Here is a 17,416-nt window from a genome sequence, read left to right on the forward strand (position 1 = left end):
TAATCAAATTTGAATCAGGTTGCCTAGATGTGTATTTTTTATCACAAATAATATAATTCTTGGGCTAGATTAAATTTCACGATTATGTTAGAGGTATTACACTAATTTGGTGTTAAATTACTACAGGTTAATTAAATGTATTTTACAGTGTATGGGTGACTATACGGTGAATCGAACTACCGAATGACTATATATAGTATATATTATGATGTATTATGAAAGGAAAAGCAGTGGTGATGTTTGTTGACTTTGATACTATTATTGGCTGTTTGATGCGGACGTTAAAACAGTCACAACTAAAAATAAAATAAATTGCTACTCAAAAAGAATTTTAACAAAAAAAAATTAAATTTTTGCAGTTTTACAATTACTTTTAATTTTAATAATTTTAATTTGATTTCAATGATATAATATACGAAAAACGATTATGAACAAAGACGGTGTTTCAGCCTGAGTAATGGTACTGTAAACAGTCTCTTTGATATTAGTACTTAATCATAGTGATAAAGAGTAAAGACTACTTTAATCACACATTTTTTTGTCAATCACTTATTCACTTGTAATAGTTATTCCTATCGACTATTTTCTATAATTTTAAAGTAATTAAAAATTAAGTACCTTGATTATTTTTTATTTGATAAGTCACTCATCATTATAAAAGTTCTAACCAAATAGCCATTCAAGTTGCTTAACCATACAAAATGAGATACCTATCAATAATGTTCTTTTTTTGAAATTAGAAATGTGTACCAAAAGTTTATTTAAAACGATGTAGGTACTACTCCTTTTCAATTCAAGTACTGGACGTGAACTAATTTTGTTATAAAGGGTAGTTGTAATAGGTAAATATTAAAGGAATAATGACGAGTAAGAAATAGAATTACAGCTAAACTTTAATGTATTATTTTATTATTTATTAATTCGAATAAAATTACAAGTGCAGAAATAATTAAAATAAAATAAAAAATCATCAAGAATCACAAAGTATATGAAAAATACATTGAAATCATTTATAATGGATAATACACAAGACTCACGGATAATAATTATTTGTTTTGAAAAAAATAAAATAATCAATTACTGCAAGGTAAATGTTATAAAGTATGGTTAATTAACTCATTGATTCAACTGATGCGTTACAAGTAATACATAATACAATTTTTACAATAACAATTTTATATGTTATGTTTTTAGACATTTAAACACAAATATTTGAGCTGCACGCTTTTACACAACTTAAGCTATAATAATAATAAAAAAAGTAAAAGTAAAATATTATAATATAATAAAATATAGAAAAAAAAATACCAGTACATTTAATAAATAGGCAGTTTGTTAATATACCATACATAACTCGGGTGTCTATTATATAATTTGTACTTTTATTTGTTACTTTTACAAGGTTATATACTTTTTTGACCTGGTAATTTAATTGAAAATAATTATTTTTAATGTTTAATTGTCAAATCTAGAATGAAAATTTTCACCAATGTAATTTTAGGAACTCATAAAATAAATTAGCCAGCATAGATAGTATCAGTACCAATTGAAATAACTTAATAATATTTTGTGAATGAAACATAATTCAATGTAATGACTCTTGAATAAATAATTTAAAAAAAAATATTATTATTATTATCATATAGGTAACTAATATTAGTATTTTATTATTGATAAAATAAAAATGATATCTTCTATCTTCGAGCCTTTATAAATACCAAGGACACGAAATAGTCGTTTTGTGTACTAAAACAAAACAAAAAATTAATATGGCTATAAAACGAGATAAGGATCGATATCGAATTACCAGAACTTACAACGTATTCATGGAAGGTTGTTTGAAATTAATTAATTAGGTAATTATATGAATGTTATACTTATAAGTGTCAGTAATAGGGTGAACACAATGAATGAGCGAAGATTTAATTGGTCCATATAATAATATAATTACAAATACAATCAAATAATAAGAAAAATAGCTTTATCAATAATTTAACTATATATAGTTACTTATTAATAAATTTAATATGAATAAAATTAAAATTGAAATCAATCTAAGCAAGGATTTATAGATTTAAACATATGCGTTGTACGGAGGAAATGTAAAATAAATATATGAAAAAAATTGTATTCAGGTACATATGTATTCTATCTACCCGGGACATTCAATTTAAGCTGTAACGAAAAACTTGGCTACATTTTTAAACTGTAGACAAAAAAATATGATAAACATAGTAACTTAAAAATAGATGTAACAATTATTTTTTTAAATGTACGACAAATAATAATATGATATCATTAATTCAATGATGAATAATACAATATAATAGTAGTATTAAATGCAATTTTACAAGATAAATATAATAGGCTGATGGATCAATTGTAACATTGGCGATACCGCTAAAATTGAATAATAATGGTATTGGCATTATTAACAATTTAATCATAGTTAATTATTATAAAGTATAATATAAATTAAATTAAAATTAAGATTAAACTAAAGGACTAAAACTTAAGAGTAAAAATATGATATACATAATATTATAATAACTTAAAAATACTTAGCGCTCGACAATTATTCATTATAATATTATAATATTAATTATTCAACGGTGAATGGTACAATAGCTTTTATTATTATTATTATTCTAATCCTACAATAGTGTTAAATTAAATTTTATAAGAGAAATAATGCATAAGCGGACTGATGTAATAAATTGTAATATTGGTGACGACTATGAAAAAAATATTAGCAATAATATCAACAATTTAACTTTAGTTCATGTGTATTAAATTTAAATTAAAATAAAAACTAAATTAAAGAACCTACCACGCTACTTAACGGTTGAAGTAACCAACGACCAAGTGCATGTAAACTGAAAAATAAAAATGAAAAAACAAAACCTCAACTCGAGAACTAAATTAATTTAAACATTTTCCCCATGGTTTTTCCAACAAACCATTGTATACTACCTATATATTATATAAAATTATAATTATACTTACATCTATCTTTAAACTATCGAGTGGGCGTATACATGCAACGGTTGAAGTTACCAACAACCAAGTACATATACACTGAAAAATAAAAATGAAAAAACAAAACCTCAACTCGAGAACTAAATTAATTTAAACATTTTCCCCATGGTTTTTCCAACAAACCATTGTATACTTTATACTATATAAAATTATAATTATACTTACATCTATCTTTAAACTATCGAGTGGGCGTATACATGCAACGGTTGAAGTTACCAACAACCAAGTGCATGCACACTGAAAAATAAAAATGAAAAAAGAAAACCTCAACTCGAGAACTAAATTAATTCAAATATTTTCCCCATGGTTTTTCCAACAAACCATTGTATACTACCTATATATTATATAAAATTATAATTATACTTATACCTATCTTTAAACTATCGAGCGGGCGTATACACGCAACGGTTGAAGTAACCAACGACCAAATGCATGTACACTGAAAAATAAAAATGAAAAAACAAAAACCTCAACTCGAGCGTAGAATAATAATTCATTGTTTATTTTTTTTAACTTTTCCGAAGAATCGTTGTATATTCAATTACTATAAAGTATATACAATTATAATTATACTTAATCATATATTTAAACTATCGAGCGGGCGTGTACAAATACAAATGTAGTAGTAAACAAGTAACTAACGACCAAATGTATGTACACTGAAAAATAAAAATGAAAAAACAAAAACCTCGACTCGAGCAAACTAAATTAAGTAAGTCATTTATTCAATCACGCATTTTACAACAACTCGTTGTATTTTATACTAATATATACTATATACTATTATTAATATAATTAAATTTATCTTTAAACTATCGAGTGAGGTATATACACCGAAAAACCTGAAGCTATAAAGATAGTTCACTATGCTTGGCATTTTTTTATGTAGCTAATGTTGTCTTACTTGAACGAAAATGTTTAATATACACATACATATTTATTAACCTCTCTAGTGATGCATAACATAATTTAAACATTTAATTAAAGTTTTTTGAAAATTCATACTTAATCAATATTTGTCAAATTGTAATTTTTTTTCTAAATTAAAATATTGTAATAAATGTTGCCTATGTAGTTAAACTGAAATTTAAACTTATATCTTAATTTAATTAAAATAATATAAATTATCTATTTTTATGTGCACGTGCAGTTAGAAAATAAATATTCTTAAAATTGTGTAAGCTTATAAATATACATAGTTTAAATTTTAATTTTAAAATAGCTACCAATTTAACCTGGTATAAAATGCACAAACAATTATTCTACAATGTATGATAGACAAACTAACAACTCTTAAGCCCTGAACAATTTATAATAATAATAAAAAAAAAAAATTAAAATTACTTAGTAAAACGTGTGAGTTGGCAAGTACATTTTCGGGTAAAAACTGCGGCTTATCTTTCTTTGTAATTAAAGTATTAAATCGTAGTATATAACTTATCAATTAAAAAAGTATATATAAATTTAAAAATTAGAAACTTGATAAATTTTAACCTACATCGAACGAGCAAGCAAAACAATGAAGAATAATAATCATCTAAAAGTTCTATATCATTAAAATCTTAAATTATTTACAATAGCAGTCCGTTGTCTCTTATTAAAATAAAAATAAATAAATAAATGCTATGCAAGTATTTATAATAGATATTTATATTAAATCTTAGTTAACATAACTTATAATGGCTGTTTATGAGTATCTGGTTTTTTAGTAGGTGTCGGGAAAACGATTTGATGATAAATGTATTAATTGTAACATAAACATGTCTAATTTTAACTTAAACATACTTATTTAACCGCACTAAGTCCTGCACATGGTTAATTGAATATTTATTACGAATGACTATTTTTAGTAAATTATGTTATTAATCAATAATTTGAAACTTAAGCTTGATTATTAATAAATATCGTGTATCGAAAGTTAATGTATTTTTTCTGAGTCATTAAAACGTTATTTGACACTAATTACACAATGGTTGAAATTATTTAGTTTTAGTAATAAAATTCATAAGAAAATCAATCAAATTTCTGTGATCATCTTGTGCTTTGCATGAACTATATTGATTAGAAAAAAGTAAATAATTGAAACTTGTATAAAAAAAAATTACTCTGAATACATATACACTTGCATAACAATCGGAATATTAGGAGCGGTCTTTCAAAAAAAAAAAAAAATGAAAATGTATAAATTAATCATACTGTGAACAACAAATGGAACAAAATATACTGTCAACTGCCTTATATAACCTAGCTACACGTGTCTCATACCTAGTAGCTGTGAACTTCTTAGCATGTAATCGCCACTACCAGGATGATATTTGACACGCGCAGGAGCTCATGTAGTCGCCTCTTACGACCGGTCGTGCTCATCACCGTGGCTGGAATTCTTACTACCCCCAGCCACTGGGCAGTTTAATTAGAATATTCCACAATAATGAGTACACTCACGACTCACGTATAACATTATACCTAATTATAAACTTAACTAACTAATCAAATCCATAAATATTATAGCAGGTACTCGCCAATGATACAATACTATAAATGAAGTAGGTAATTGTACAACGAACTTACATTTCTATAAAACATACCTAGATTTTATATACATAAAAAATAATTTTGATATATAATTTGTTACTCCAACAAAGTTCAGCACAACTTTACCTTTCCAATGTTAGATATTTTCTGGTCTACATATTCATTTAAGTACACTGTGATAGCGGATAATGCTGTTGTTGTTTTCCCACCGTCGTTATTATCTTAGTAGGCTATTTTAGTGGCAGACGTTGAATAGGCACACGCTCTATCTAAAAAATCATCCATGGCTTTGTACCTGAGACGCATGTCCTGGGCAGCTTGATCTAGTTGTGCCGTTATTTCATGATTAAGGGTCAATGGCGGTGGCACATGGTTGGTAAATTTGTCTTTATCATCGAAAGCGGCTGTTACGGTAGCCACGTAGGTTGTACCTAACGCATAGGCGGGTATTGCCGATTTATGATCAATGACATCTTCATTGTCATTAATGTCTTGAAGGAAAAGCGTGGGGGGCCAAAAGAGACGGACATGAAGCTCGGTACAGAACACGATATTCAACGGCGCAGGGCCTCGACCATAAACACTCGCATCCTCGATCCAGCGATCATATAGATTGTCTTCTTCTTGATCTTTTTTATGATTAAAGAATTTCTCATTTTTTGTTGTTGTTTGTCGTTGATTTTCTGTCTTAGCTGCAACGAGTGTGTCTCCATAACTAGTATCAACTGCATTGTTTTTCATCACCGAAATAGAACTTCCATTATTGCAGCAGATAACTGTAGCATCATCGTCATCGTCATCGTCATCGCCGCAGTCATCATTATCATCACCACCTGTGCCATACTCTTCCACATTGTCTTCATATTGTCGTTCGTATGCAAATTCATCGTTTCGATTGTAATTGAATTCCTCGTGGTAGGAAGTATTTTCTTCTCTTTGGAGGTCTACATCTTTGTAACTGGATACATAGTTAAACCTTACATCGCCGTCGTCATAATCACCAAAGCCACCTCCGCTATATTGACGTAATAGTGCACGGAAATTACTGCGGAACCGGTCTAGCTGTAATACTGGTGATTTTATTAACGGTAATATAGAATCATCATCACCGTAACTTTGCTGCACCCAATCAGAGTATTGGATACATAGAAAATTAAGTGCACTTAGACCGTAGTCAGACCCCATCGATGATCCTAGTCCCCCACTTATACCACTTTTAAGAGATAGCCATGGTGACGGTGACAATAACAATGGTGAAGTAAAAAACGACGATAGTCTAGGGTCTTTTTCCTTCTTACTGCCAATATCGTTTGAGCTGACGGCAGTAGAGTTCACACTACCAGCATCTGAAATATTGTCCGTATACAAATGTTCGTAAAGAACGGCCAATGATGTTGCATCAGGTATTGTTGCGTTTGGTGGAAGTTGTAGTAGCTCATTCACATCATTGTCATCGACGTTGTTAATGCCTGGTTTGCCCAACATTGTCATTAAATTCTTTTCACCGCGTCCCAGAAACTCGGGTCGAAGCCGGGATTCAAATGCCACGGCTGTGGCAGTATGTACACGACGAAGAGTTGCCCATGCATCTTGTAGTGCCTGGATCTTAAATGTATATAAAAATAATTAGTGGAAACTTATAATATTATATATATCTAATCAAAATATTTTATATTTAAATTACATCGATTACCCTGTCAGAACATAGCGCAGACATCAGAGCCCGATAACCATACACATCACCCACTGCCTGTTTGGCATCAGCTGCCGTACGAATCCACTTATCCAGGGCAGCTGCTCTATGCCTAGTCAGTAGATCCAACCAGTGACGCTTTTCAACAGCCCATTCTTCCCTTGGTGGTAATGAATAACCAGAATCAAAATCTGAGTTTGCTGTTAATTTATAACTGTCGTCGTCATCGTCCGATGTGGAATCGTTATCGGAGACAAGCCAACTACTGAAACCAGCACATCGGTAATAGAACCGCCGACGCCGGTATTCGTATTCATCTTCCAAACTCCACTCAAGATTCACATCTGCTGGATTTTCTTTGTCATTGATATCGCTGCCAATTAATAGCAGACATGGCGTCACTATTACTGTCATTGCAACCAGGTACTGGAGACAAGCAAACCTAAATGACGACGCCACATACAACATTAAGTTTGCAGGCAGCCGCCATATTATTTTCCCCAGTTAATACATAATACATTAAGTAATATTAACTAAATATTAACTACTGTACAATTAAGGAGCTAAATGATATTTGAATATTGTAGCAAGTATTGGTGGTGAACCACTTACACGTACATTACACTCCCTCCTTCCCCAATTTAACTAAAAAAACTTTCACTACCTAATTAGTATGAATATTGTATGACTACTTTTGGAATTTTCACGACCCTTATTTGCAAACTATTTATAAAAAAATCACGAAAGAGCTTTTTAACCAAATATTAGAAAATGATCAGTGTAGTAGTAAAATTGCAAGTAAATTTCCTAGTAATATATGTGACATGCCTCTAATTTTCATCTGTGTAACAATAGTCTTTGAAGTTCTTGGCGTTATATCATTTCACCAGGGAAAATCAAAACTTAGACATAACCATCAGCGTAACTAGGGGGATATAGTGGGGCTTAGCCCCCCTGTATTTGTATTTAGCTCACCTATAAGGTTTTACTTTTTAGCCTCAAATTATTTTGAACTTTGGTTTTCTAAGACTCTAGCCCCTGTAACTAATAAATCCTAGTTACATCCATGGACATTATATTGGCCATTAAAATCTTAAGCAAAATATGATACAAACAACCAGGAATTGTATGATGATCTCAATACAAACTCTGTACCAGTTAAGGATATAACGATGGTGTGAAGATTTTTATTATATTTTTAACTAAAGTAAACTACTTACATCATCATAAAAGTAATTCAACTAACATAAAGATTTAAATAATATGATACTAATATAATATTAATGTACCTATTATGTGTACATTTTAATCCATATGATTTTATGTATAAAGCACGTGTTCCAATAATAATTGCATACCTCATAGTTCACAAAACTTAAAAATTTAAACTATTCTTTCTATATTTTTTTTATTTATTTATTTGATATAATATAATTATTAGGAAAGAGATTTTAATGCTCTAAAAAACCAGAAAAATTCTTTAAAAAAACGATTTAATACACTCATAACAGAATTTTTTTTAAAAAATGCACTGAAAAAATGTTCTTGAGATGATTTTTAACATTGAAAAAATTTGTTTAAACTTTAATTATATACATTTTTATTTTTAGGTATTAATTATTAGTATCATTGTATATGCCTAATGTTCACACGTGTCAACAATCATTTCGTTTGGCATCAAATTTATCTGATCAGTAAAAACATAATAAATAATAAAAATAGAAGTACGACATATTATACAATAAATAATATTTAATTATTACCCGTACCAATTAAACATACCTAATTAAAATTTAAATTAACGTTTTTTTTCTTTGTTTAACACCAATTCGTTACAACTTCTATAATAAAATATCATTTTTGTTTTGCAGGAGTAAATAAAAAGATGAATAATAATTATCAAGTAACATCAAATATTTATTTACCCCTCATGATTTTTTTTTTATAAATAATTCGAAAGTAATGGTTGTGCAAATTCCAAAAAGAGTCGTTTAAATTTATGCTAATATTGTACGAATATTGGTGAAAAAAAATTTGTAAAAAACCGATTATTTCACTTGTAGAGTGCTGAAGTAACTTCAAACCAGCCCCTCCCTCTGTGCAATTCCAAGATTTTAACTTTCATGCATTGTAATAAGTCAACTAAAATAGGAATATCTATGTGACATAGCAGAAATGAAAATTCCTTTTACAAACATCCACGTGACTGCAAAAAATGCATATCTAATTGTTGTTTATTTGTTACTTCCTATAGTTATTTAATACAATATTATCTTGACGTTACAAAAATATAATGTCTTACGGATATCAAATTGTAACATCAACGGGAAGTTTTATTGTTACATATTTTAATATTTATTTATATTACTTAAAAAATATTATGTAGCGTATATAAACAGAACATCTACTGATTAATATCACATATACGTCTATTAGTTGTACATATTTATACTAAACATCACATTTGGACGTTAAATAGACTACTATAGTACTATGTGAAGTTTATTGATTTATTATTACACTACGTATAATGCTATTTTTATAAAATAGTTGAATATTGGTGATTATGTGATTATTAAAATTCGGAATTAGGATTTGTCATTCATGATCGACGACCGCGTCCCGTGTGTTGTGATATTTTGTTTTAATCTGCAGTGATTTGACATTATTTTTACTTTGTGAGCTGTAATCCATGCCGTAAATCGTAATATTGCTGACTGTATTTAATATTTATTCGCATATACTTTGTTCATTTAAATTAATTTTAAATCAACTCGATAGCTGAGGCTTGAAATCCTGAGATGGTGTCATTGTGTCAGTAGCCCGAGCTACTGCTTATATAGTATTATTACCTATTATTACTATGGACTCTTCACAAAGAACAGTAAGTATACTAAGCAAATAATATTATTATAATATATTTTACTGCAGAATTGGTCTGGCTCATTTTTAAGTAAAGGTCAATATTATGTTTTATTTATTAAGATAAATAGTTACAATTTGTTTCATTATAATTTCAATATATGTATTTAATGTTTATACCTACATTTTTAATGTTCAAAATAAGAAAATATAGAATACAACATAGGATTTATACACCTATAGTTTGTAATATTGTAATAGCCAATAAACATAGTTATGTTTGGTATTTTATATTATAAAAAAAAATATTTAAAACACTCAAAAAAATGACGACAAACGGGAATTTTCACGCAAAACCAGTTTTTGACAAAATCGATTTCTTTTCATATTATTGTAACTAAAAAACGAATCACCATAAAAACTTTAAATTTTCACCAAATGTTTATACTAGAGTTATACGGTTAAATTTGCAAAATATACTGGCTTTTTTGAGCTTTTTTTGTAAACAACTGAAATTTTCAATTTTTTTAAGTATTTATTTTTTGAAATGTCGACAAAAAAAATTTTGGGTGCCCAAACTAACTTGAAAATTTAATACAAGGTTTCTTATAAGTTTTTCTTATTGTGGTTAAAAAAAGTCAAAAATGGTTGGTTAAAATTTTTTTTTATAAGCGTACGAAGTTCAAATATTGACAAAAATTCGTCAAAATCATGAATATTTAAATATTTTGTAGTTAAAAATGTATAAACAATTTTATTTAAGTAGCTTAGAATTGAAAATTGAATACAAGATTTTCAATTAGTTTGGCTTACAATAATTATAAAAAAAAGTTGAGCGTTGGCAAATTAAAAAAAAAATTTATCTTAACTCTAAAGTTTAAATTTTTACAAAATCACGTAAAAATATTCACGTGTAAAATAGGTATCGATTATTTACAAACAAATAATTTTAGAATTTTGTTATACCTAATTAAAAATTCCTAGTCGTAGAAACTTGAAATATACACCAGTTGAGAGTGTTAACCACTTTACCAATCTTTTATTATATTACAATTACATATTATAATATATACAAATTAGAATTATTAATAATAATGTTGGTACTTATTCATTGTAATTTCTATACCATTATTTGGTCTCGTTTGTAATTATTATTTCCAGTGGTTTGTGGGTTATTTTGAAGAAGAAAATACCTATTCAGTCATTCCTAATAATTGGATTAGTCGTCAAGACAATAATATAGTGTACTGTAAATGGCCTAGAAAGCAGTCACAACCGCTATGTTATCTAACGCTATAGAGCCATCCAGTAACTGGTCATTGTATCCAGTAAATTTAGTGGAAGGATTATGTTTTGGTATGTATAAAAATTAAGCTTAAATATAATATAAATAATATCTTAGCCCTTAGTTTCTATGTATAGTGAAGTGATTGGTATTTGTTAATATTCTCCCTTGATAAAATGCACCAAAGAACTAATTTATTTTAAATTAAGGTAATATTTAATTTATTTAGAAATTGGTAGGTATGTACAATTGTAACAAAATGTATAGGTATGTATACTAATATAATGCCTCCAATTGGTAAAAATGTGAAAATGTTCTTTTCATGAAATGTACTTGATATAAAATTATAAAAATTATATATTTGTTTACCTCAATATACAAATTACTGTTTTTATCTTCTATTTTTGTACATACTGTGAAGTAACACAAGGTTTTTTTTTTTAATAAAATAGAAAATTTTTAATGAATAAAATGGCTCTTTTAATGTATTTAAAAATGTTTTTCAGTACGTACTTATGTGATGTTAGTTTCTATAATACTTAGCATATAATATTTATAATTTTTAATATTATATTCAATATTTTTATTTCCAAAATCTTAGCATAAACACAAAATGTGTTTGTTTAAAAAAAATATGTGTAGATAACTGTAGATATTTGTTGCTACTACATATCTGTAGCATAGATAGTTAAAAAATAGAAAAATATACCTATTATAATATTATGCTACATATTATATGTAAACAAACATAATTAATACAATAATACATTTTGATTTTACATAGATAATTATGATAATGCTGTAAAAAAAGAAAGAGAAATATTCCTGTCGGCTTATGAATCGAACCGTGGTTGTAAAAGTTACAAACCTAACTTTTCATCAAGAAAACAACTTTTCAGTAATAGTGACAATAATATTGTTGATAGTGGTAAGAATCTTATTTATTTAATTAGTTATTAATGTATTTAATTAAAATATTATTTATTAGTTATAAGTTATAACTTAAAAGAAAATATGAAATATTATTAAATTTATATTTTGTTATTTACATATTTGTTAATAAATAAATATAGGGTAATACTGAACCCAATTATTAATAGGTTATTTTTATTAAAATATATAATTTTTTAATTGTTCAATTTAATATAATGAACTAGTGTACACATTATTTACATATTAAGTTTTTAATTGTAAATATATTACTTCTTAAGTACTCATCACCTAGGTACACTACAAGCATTGCCTTATAGAGATAAGTAAACACATGTCATATAAAAAATTTGCCAATATGTAACAATGCTTTGTTGCCAAAAAAAAAAAATAATAACAAATTTAAAATAAACAAATAAATAAAAATGTGTAGAATCTAATCTATATTCTATGTATATTCATTTATTAGTAGTGTAAATACTAAAGCTATATTAAATGTATATTTGAAAATAAATATATTCATAGCTCAGCTTAGAATAAATAAAAATCAAGTTTTTAAATTATTAATTAATAACTCCTTATTTTTGTTACAATTATATAAGAACTATTTACTATTCTAAGTTATAAGATTACTGTAATAAATATAATAATTCAACAACAATTAGTTTGGTATTAAAAATTAAAAGTTGAACAATAACATTAATAATATTTCTTGTAATTTATTTCTTATTCATCCAACATATTTGTAGATAGCAGTAATGATGATGTACCAATAAAAGTTATGAAAAAACATGACAAAACAAAAAGTGTAACAACTAGCTCAATTATTGATATTCCAGAAGTGTCTTAAAATTTCAGCATTGAATCAAATTCAAATATATCATTGGGATCCATGTCTTCTGCTAGTAACTATATATCTATCTATTTTTAATTACCCATTTGTATAAATTAATGATAAATTGTTTTAAAATTAAATATCCAACATGCCAAACAATTTTTAACTGTATTTTTATATTTAAAATTACCCCTGTATTGTATTATATTATTCTGTGCTAATACAGAACATTATAGTTTATAGAGGGTATTATTAAATATACAATCATATAGAAGGGTCGTGCGTGATATTGTTATTACTTAAATCAGTTTAATTTTTTATTTTTAGTCAAAAATAATAATAAATATTCAAAACCATGTGAAACCAAAACTTTAGCTTCTACTTCATCAAATATCAATCAAAATATTTTGTATGACATTGATCAGAGTTCAACATTTCTCCTGCAACCTCAGAACAAATGCCTAGCAGTGGCGCTTATATGTTATGTAAGTATTATCATTAAAAATTATTTATATCACTATAATTAATTAACACATTTATCTATTGTGCAACTACAAATAAACTTGTTTTAAAACATTGTTTAGCAGCAATGAACACATTACTAAATATGAACGAACAAAATGTAAATGATTATCAGTCTGGATTTCCTAACTATTCTGAAAACACAAACACAGTACCAATTTCACAATTTTCAACACCTCGTCCAATATTAACTACCTCAGCTATACTTAGAAATGATGCTAACAATTTTTCTGTTAATATTGGTAAGTTGTGGTTATGTTTTAATTTTAAGGTGGTTTTTTTTTCTATGTATTTATGCCCTGTATTAACTGTTATATTTAAATTTAAAAAATACATGTACTAATTTTACTTTTATCATTACATTTAGTAAATAGTATAAGTATTTAAAAATAAATTATATTTTTATTACAGATACTGATCAGACAAACATATTAAAACTTATTTACGAACAAGGTATTGAAACAAATGCATATTTTAAGCGACCGGATGGAAGAATGGACCGTCTAGAACAAACAATAAAAAATATGTCTGGTACCCAGAATAATAATAATTATACTATAGATAATGCATTTTTATCTATATTCCCTTTGAAAGACATTGACTCTTTGAAAGATTTAGACATTCGTATAACAAATGAACCAGATTTTAAACTCAATGTGGTAATAATATTAAATATTTTTAATTTTGTTTTATCAATTTGCATCTCATTTATGTTGGTCAATATGTTAAAAGTAAAAAAAATTGTTTTGTTTACCTACTTTATTATTTACTAACGCATACATTATTTTAAGTAAAGTCCTATTAAAGACATGGAAATTACAATTTTTCAGACAACTTTTATTACTAGAATAGGAGGTACTGATGTCAAGAATTTTATTAAACGTGTGTTGCAAAGAATATTTAGTAACGAGCTGTCTTCTAAATGTTCGTGTACAGGGTTTCGTAATAACTTCAGACTTGAAAATATTTTGTTTATGAGTATCATGAAAGGTACATATTCTAAATATTGCTTTTGATAACTTGTGTCAAGTTCCTATTTTTATTTGTTTATTTATGTTCTAGACTTATCAAGGGAAAAATTTAATTCATCAGATATTGATTTTGAGTTGCATGTTAAAGACTGGTTTCGTCATGGCTCACAGCGATTTGTTAGAGATCAACAAAATCAAAATAAATTATAATTTTTCCAATACGAGTAAGTCTTATCGTTAAAAGTATATAATACTGTAAACTTATAATTATTTAATTAATATTAATTTGTATAGTTTAGTATATGTATACAGTTTTTATACAACTAAAATATTTTTAAGATAATATTCAGTAAAAAATTATATATAGGACCTACCTACTTAAAATATAATATTGACCTGCTATAACTTTTTTTGAGCGATTGTAAAATTTATCTTTTGTTTGAGTAATATTTAAATTTATAGATTAAATTTTCTGTTATAGTTGAAAAAAAGAAAACCTTTTCATGCTATGTCAAAAAAAAATTTCAAGCGATGTCTTGAAGCTGATAAGAAAACAGTTAACTTAAATTTTAATAATAAATCAAGTCTTCTGAACCAAACTACTAACTGTGAGTATTTTAATGTGTCACAAGATCAGTATTCTACAAATGTGTGTAACCCATTAACTGCTCAAACTACTCAAACTACAATGTATCCCAGTTTACTAGACAATTTGAATCATTCCCATGAATTAACTGCAGTATGCTTAACCAATTCTCCAATTTAACCTATTAGTTCTGAATATATTACTCTTAAGGATAAATTGCGGCAATTAATTTGTGACTATCATATTTCACATAACTGTGTAAATAAACTTTTGGAAATTCTTAGATCTGAAGGACTTAATTTGTCAAAAGATGTAAGATCCCTATTTCAAACCCCAAAAAGTCACTCAATAATAAATGCTCCTCCAGGTACATATATTCATATTGGTATAGAGTTTATGATTACACCTATTTTACTTGCACATGTCAAACAACTTAAAGATACTACAGACATACAATTGAGAGTAAATATTGATAGATAGCCAATTTCCAGAAGCTCTAAATCAAATTTATGGCCAATTTTAATTTCAATAGTAAATATTCCAATATTATCAAAATATGTTATGCCGGTTGGAATATATTATGCTAGATTTAAAAAACCAGAATCAATTTTTGAATATTTAGACTCTTTTATTACTGAAATGAAAAGTATTATTTCTAATGGCTTATGTTTAAATGGTAAAATTTACAATTTTGTTATAAGACAAATAATTTGTGATGTTCCAGCAAAGGCATTCATGTTAAATATAGTATCAACTGTTGTTCTAGACTATATGCATTGTGTCTGTCTTGGGGTCATGAAACGTTTACTTACTTTTTGGGTAAAAGGAAAAAAACCTATAAGGTTTAAAAGTGCTGAAATAGTGTCTGATATTTCTTCACAACTGATTGACATGAAACCATTCTTTCCTTCAGAGTTTAATAGATTACCTCGAAGTTTGGATGAATTAGAATTTTTTAAAGCTACAGAATTCAGGACTTTTCTTTTGTATACATCTTTAATTGTATTAAAAGGAAGATTAGCAAAACCATTTTTTCAACATTTTATGTTATTTCATTGTGCCATAAAAATTTTAATAAGTAATGATTTGTATATCACACATTATACTATAGCCAAAAATTTACTTATTTCATTTGTCTCTCAATATCCTACCTTATACGGTTATGAATATGTTACATATAATGTACATGGATTAATTAATTTGTCTGACTTTGCACTTCAACATGGTCCTCTTGACAAGTTTAGTGCATTTAAATATGAAAACTGTTTACAAATAGTCAAAAAAACTGTTAAAAATGCCAGGTATCCTACAAGATGTATACAATAGAGTAATTGAATTTCAAAACGTTCAAATTAAAACTGCCCCAAATTATCCTATACTGAAAAATGAAATAGACTATGACCCACTATACCACAGAGATCCTACAGTAACTTTATATGAGCAAGTTATACTTGATAAATTTGTTGTCAGTAGAAATAATATTCGTAGTGAATATTTTATTTAATTAACAACGAAATTGTACAAATTCAAAAAATTGGTAAACGCCAAGATGGCTCCATTTTTCTAAAAGTTATAAAATACAACAATTTAAATATAATGTTTGAGACACCAATTTTATCTAGTGTTGTAGACTCATTTTATGTCGACCTTATATCTGTATCAAATTTTTTTTTTATAAATTTAATAAATTTAAAACATTACAATGCATTTTTATATCTTTATCTGATACAAAGGCAGTTGCCTCATTAGTATTACACACATAGGTAACCTCATTATTATTATTATATTATTATCATTATCATTATTATTATTATTATTATAAATGATTAATATGTACTTTTAATATAAATTGAATACAAATACATTTTTGTGTTTTTATGCAAAGGAAGTTGCCTCATTGACATTAATATTTATTTTTTTTTAATTATTTATGTGTATATTATGTTATCAAGTATAAATATTTATTTTTGTTATAACAAATAAAAGTTTATTGTTTTAACAATTTTTAATTACATTTCTTATTTCCTACATAATGATAAAATAACAATTACTAATATAAAGGATAAATATTAGAATATTATTGTTCAAACATTGTGGTTCCTCAACAACTAAAAAAGAAAATTTGAAATTTTTTTTACATGTTATTTTCACCACTCTA

At 26.6% G+C, this 17,416-nt stretch overlaps 1 protein-coding gene across 1 annotated transcript in view; it reads right to left on the reverse strand.

The window, feature by feature from the left end:
* Nucleotides 1-892: 892 nt before the first annotated feature.
* Nucleotides 893-17,416, reverse strand: part of LOC132924274 (uncharacterized) — a 32,685-nt gene continuing 16,161 nt past the window's right edge. The window contains exons 4-5 of the mRNA XM_060988478.1: nucleotides 7,259-7,709; nucleotides 893-7,179 (exon numbers count right to left, since the gene is read on the reverse strand). Coding sequence (XP_060844461.1) covers nucleotides 5,797-7,179; nucleotides 7,259-7,709 — 1,834 coding nt within the window. The 3' untranslated portion in view covers nucleotides 893-5,796. The remainder of the gene's footprint in view (nucleotides 7,180-7,258; nucleotides 7,710-17,416) is intronic.

Source organism: Rhopalosiphum padi, chromosome 3, assembly GCF_020882245.1.
Source record: "Rhopalosiphum padi isolate XX-2018 chromosome 3, ASM2088224v1, whole genome shotgun sequence".
NCBI lineage: Eukaryota > Metazoa > Arthropoda > Insecta > Hemiptera > Aphididae > Rhopalosiphum > Rhopalosiphum padi.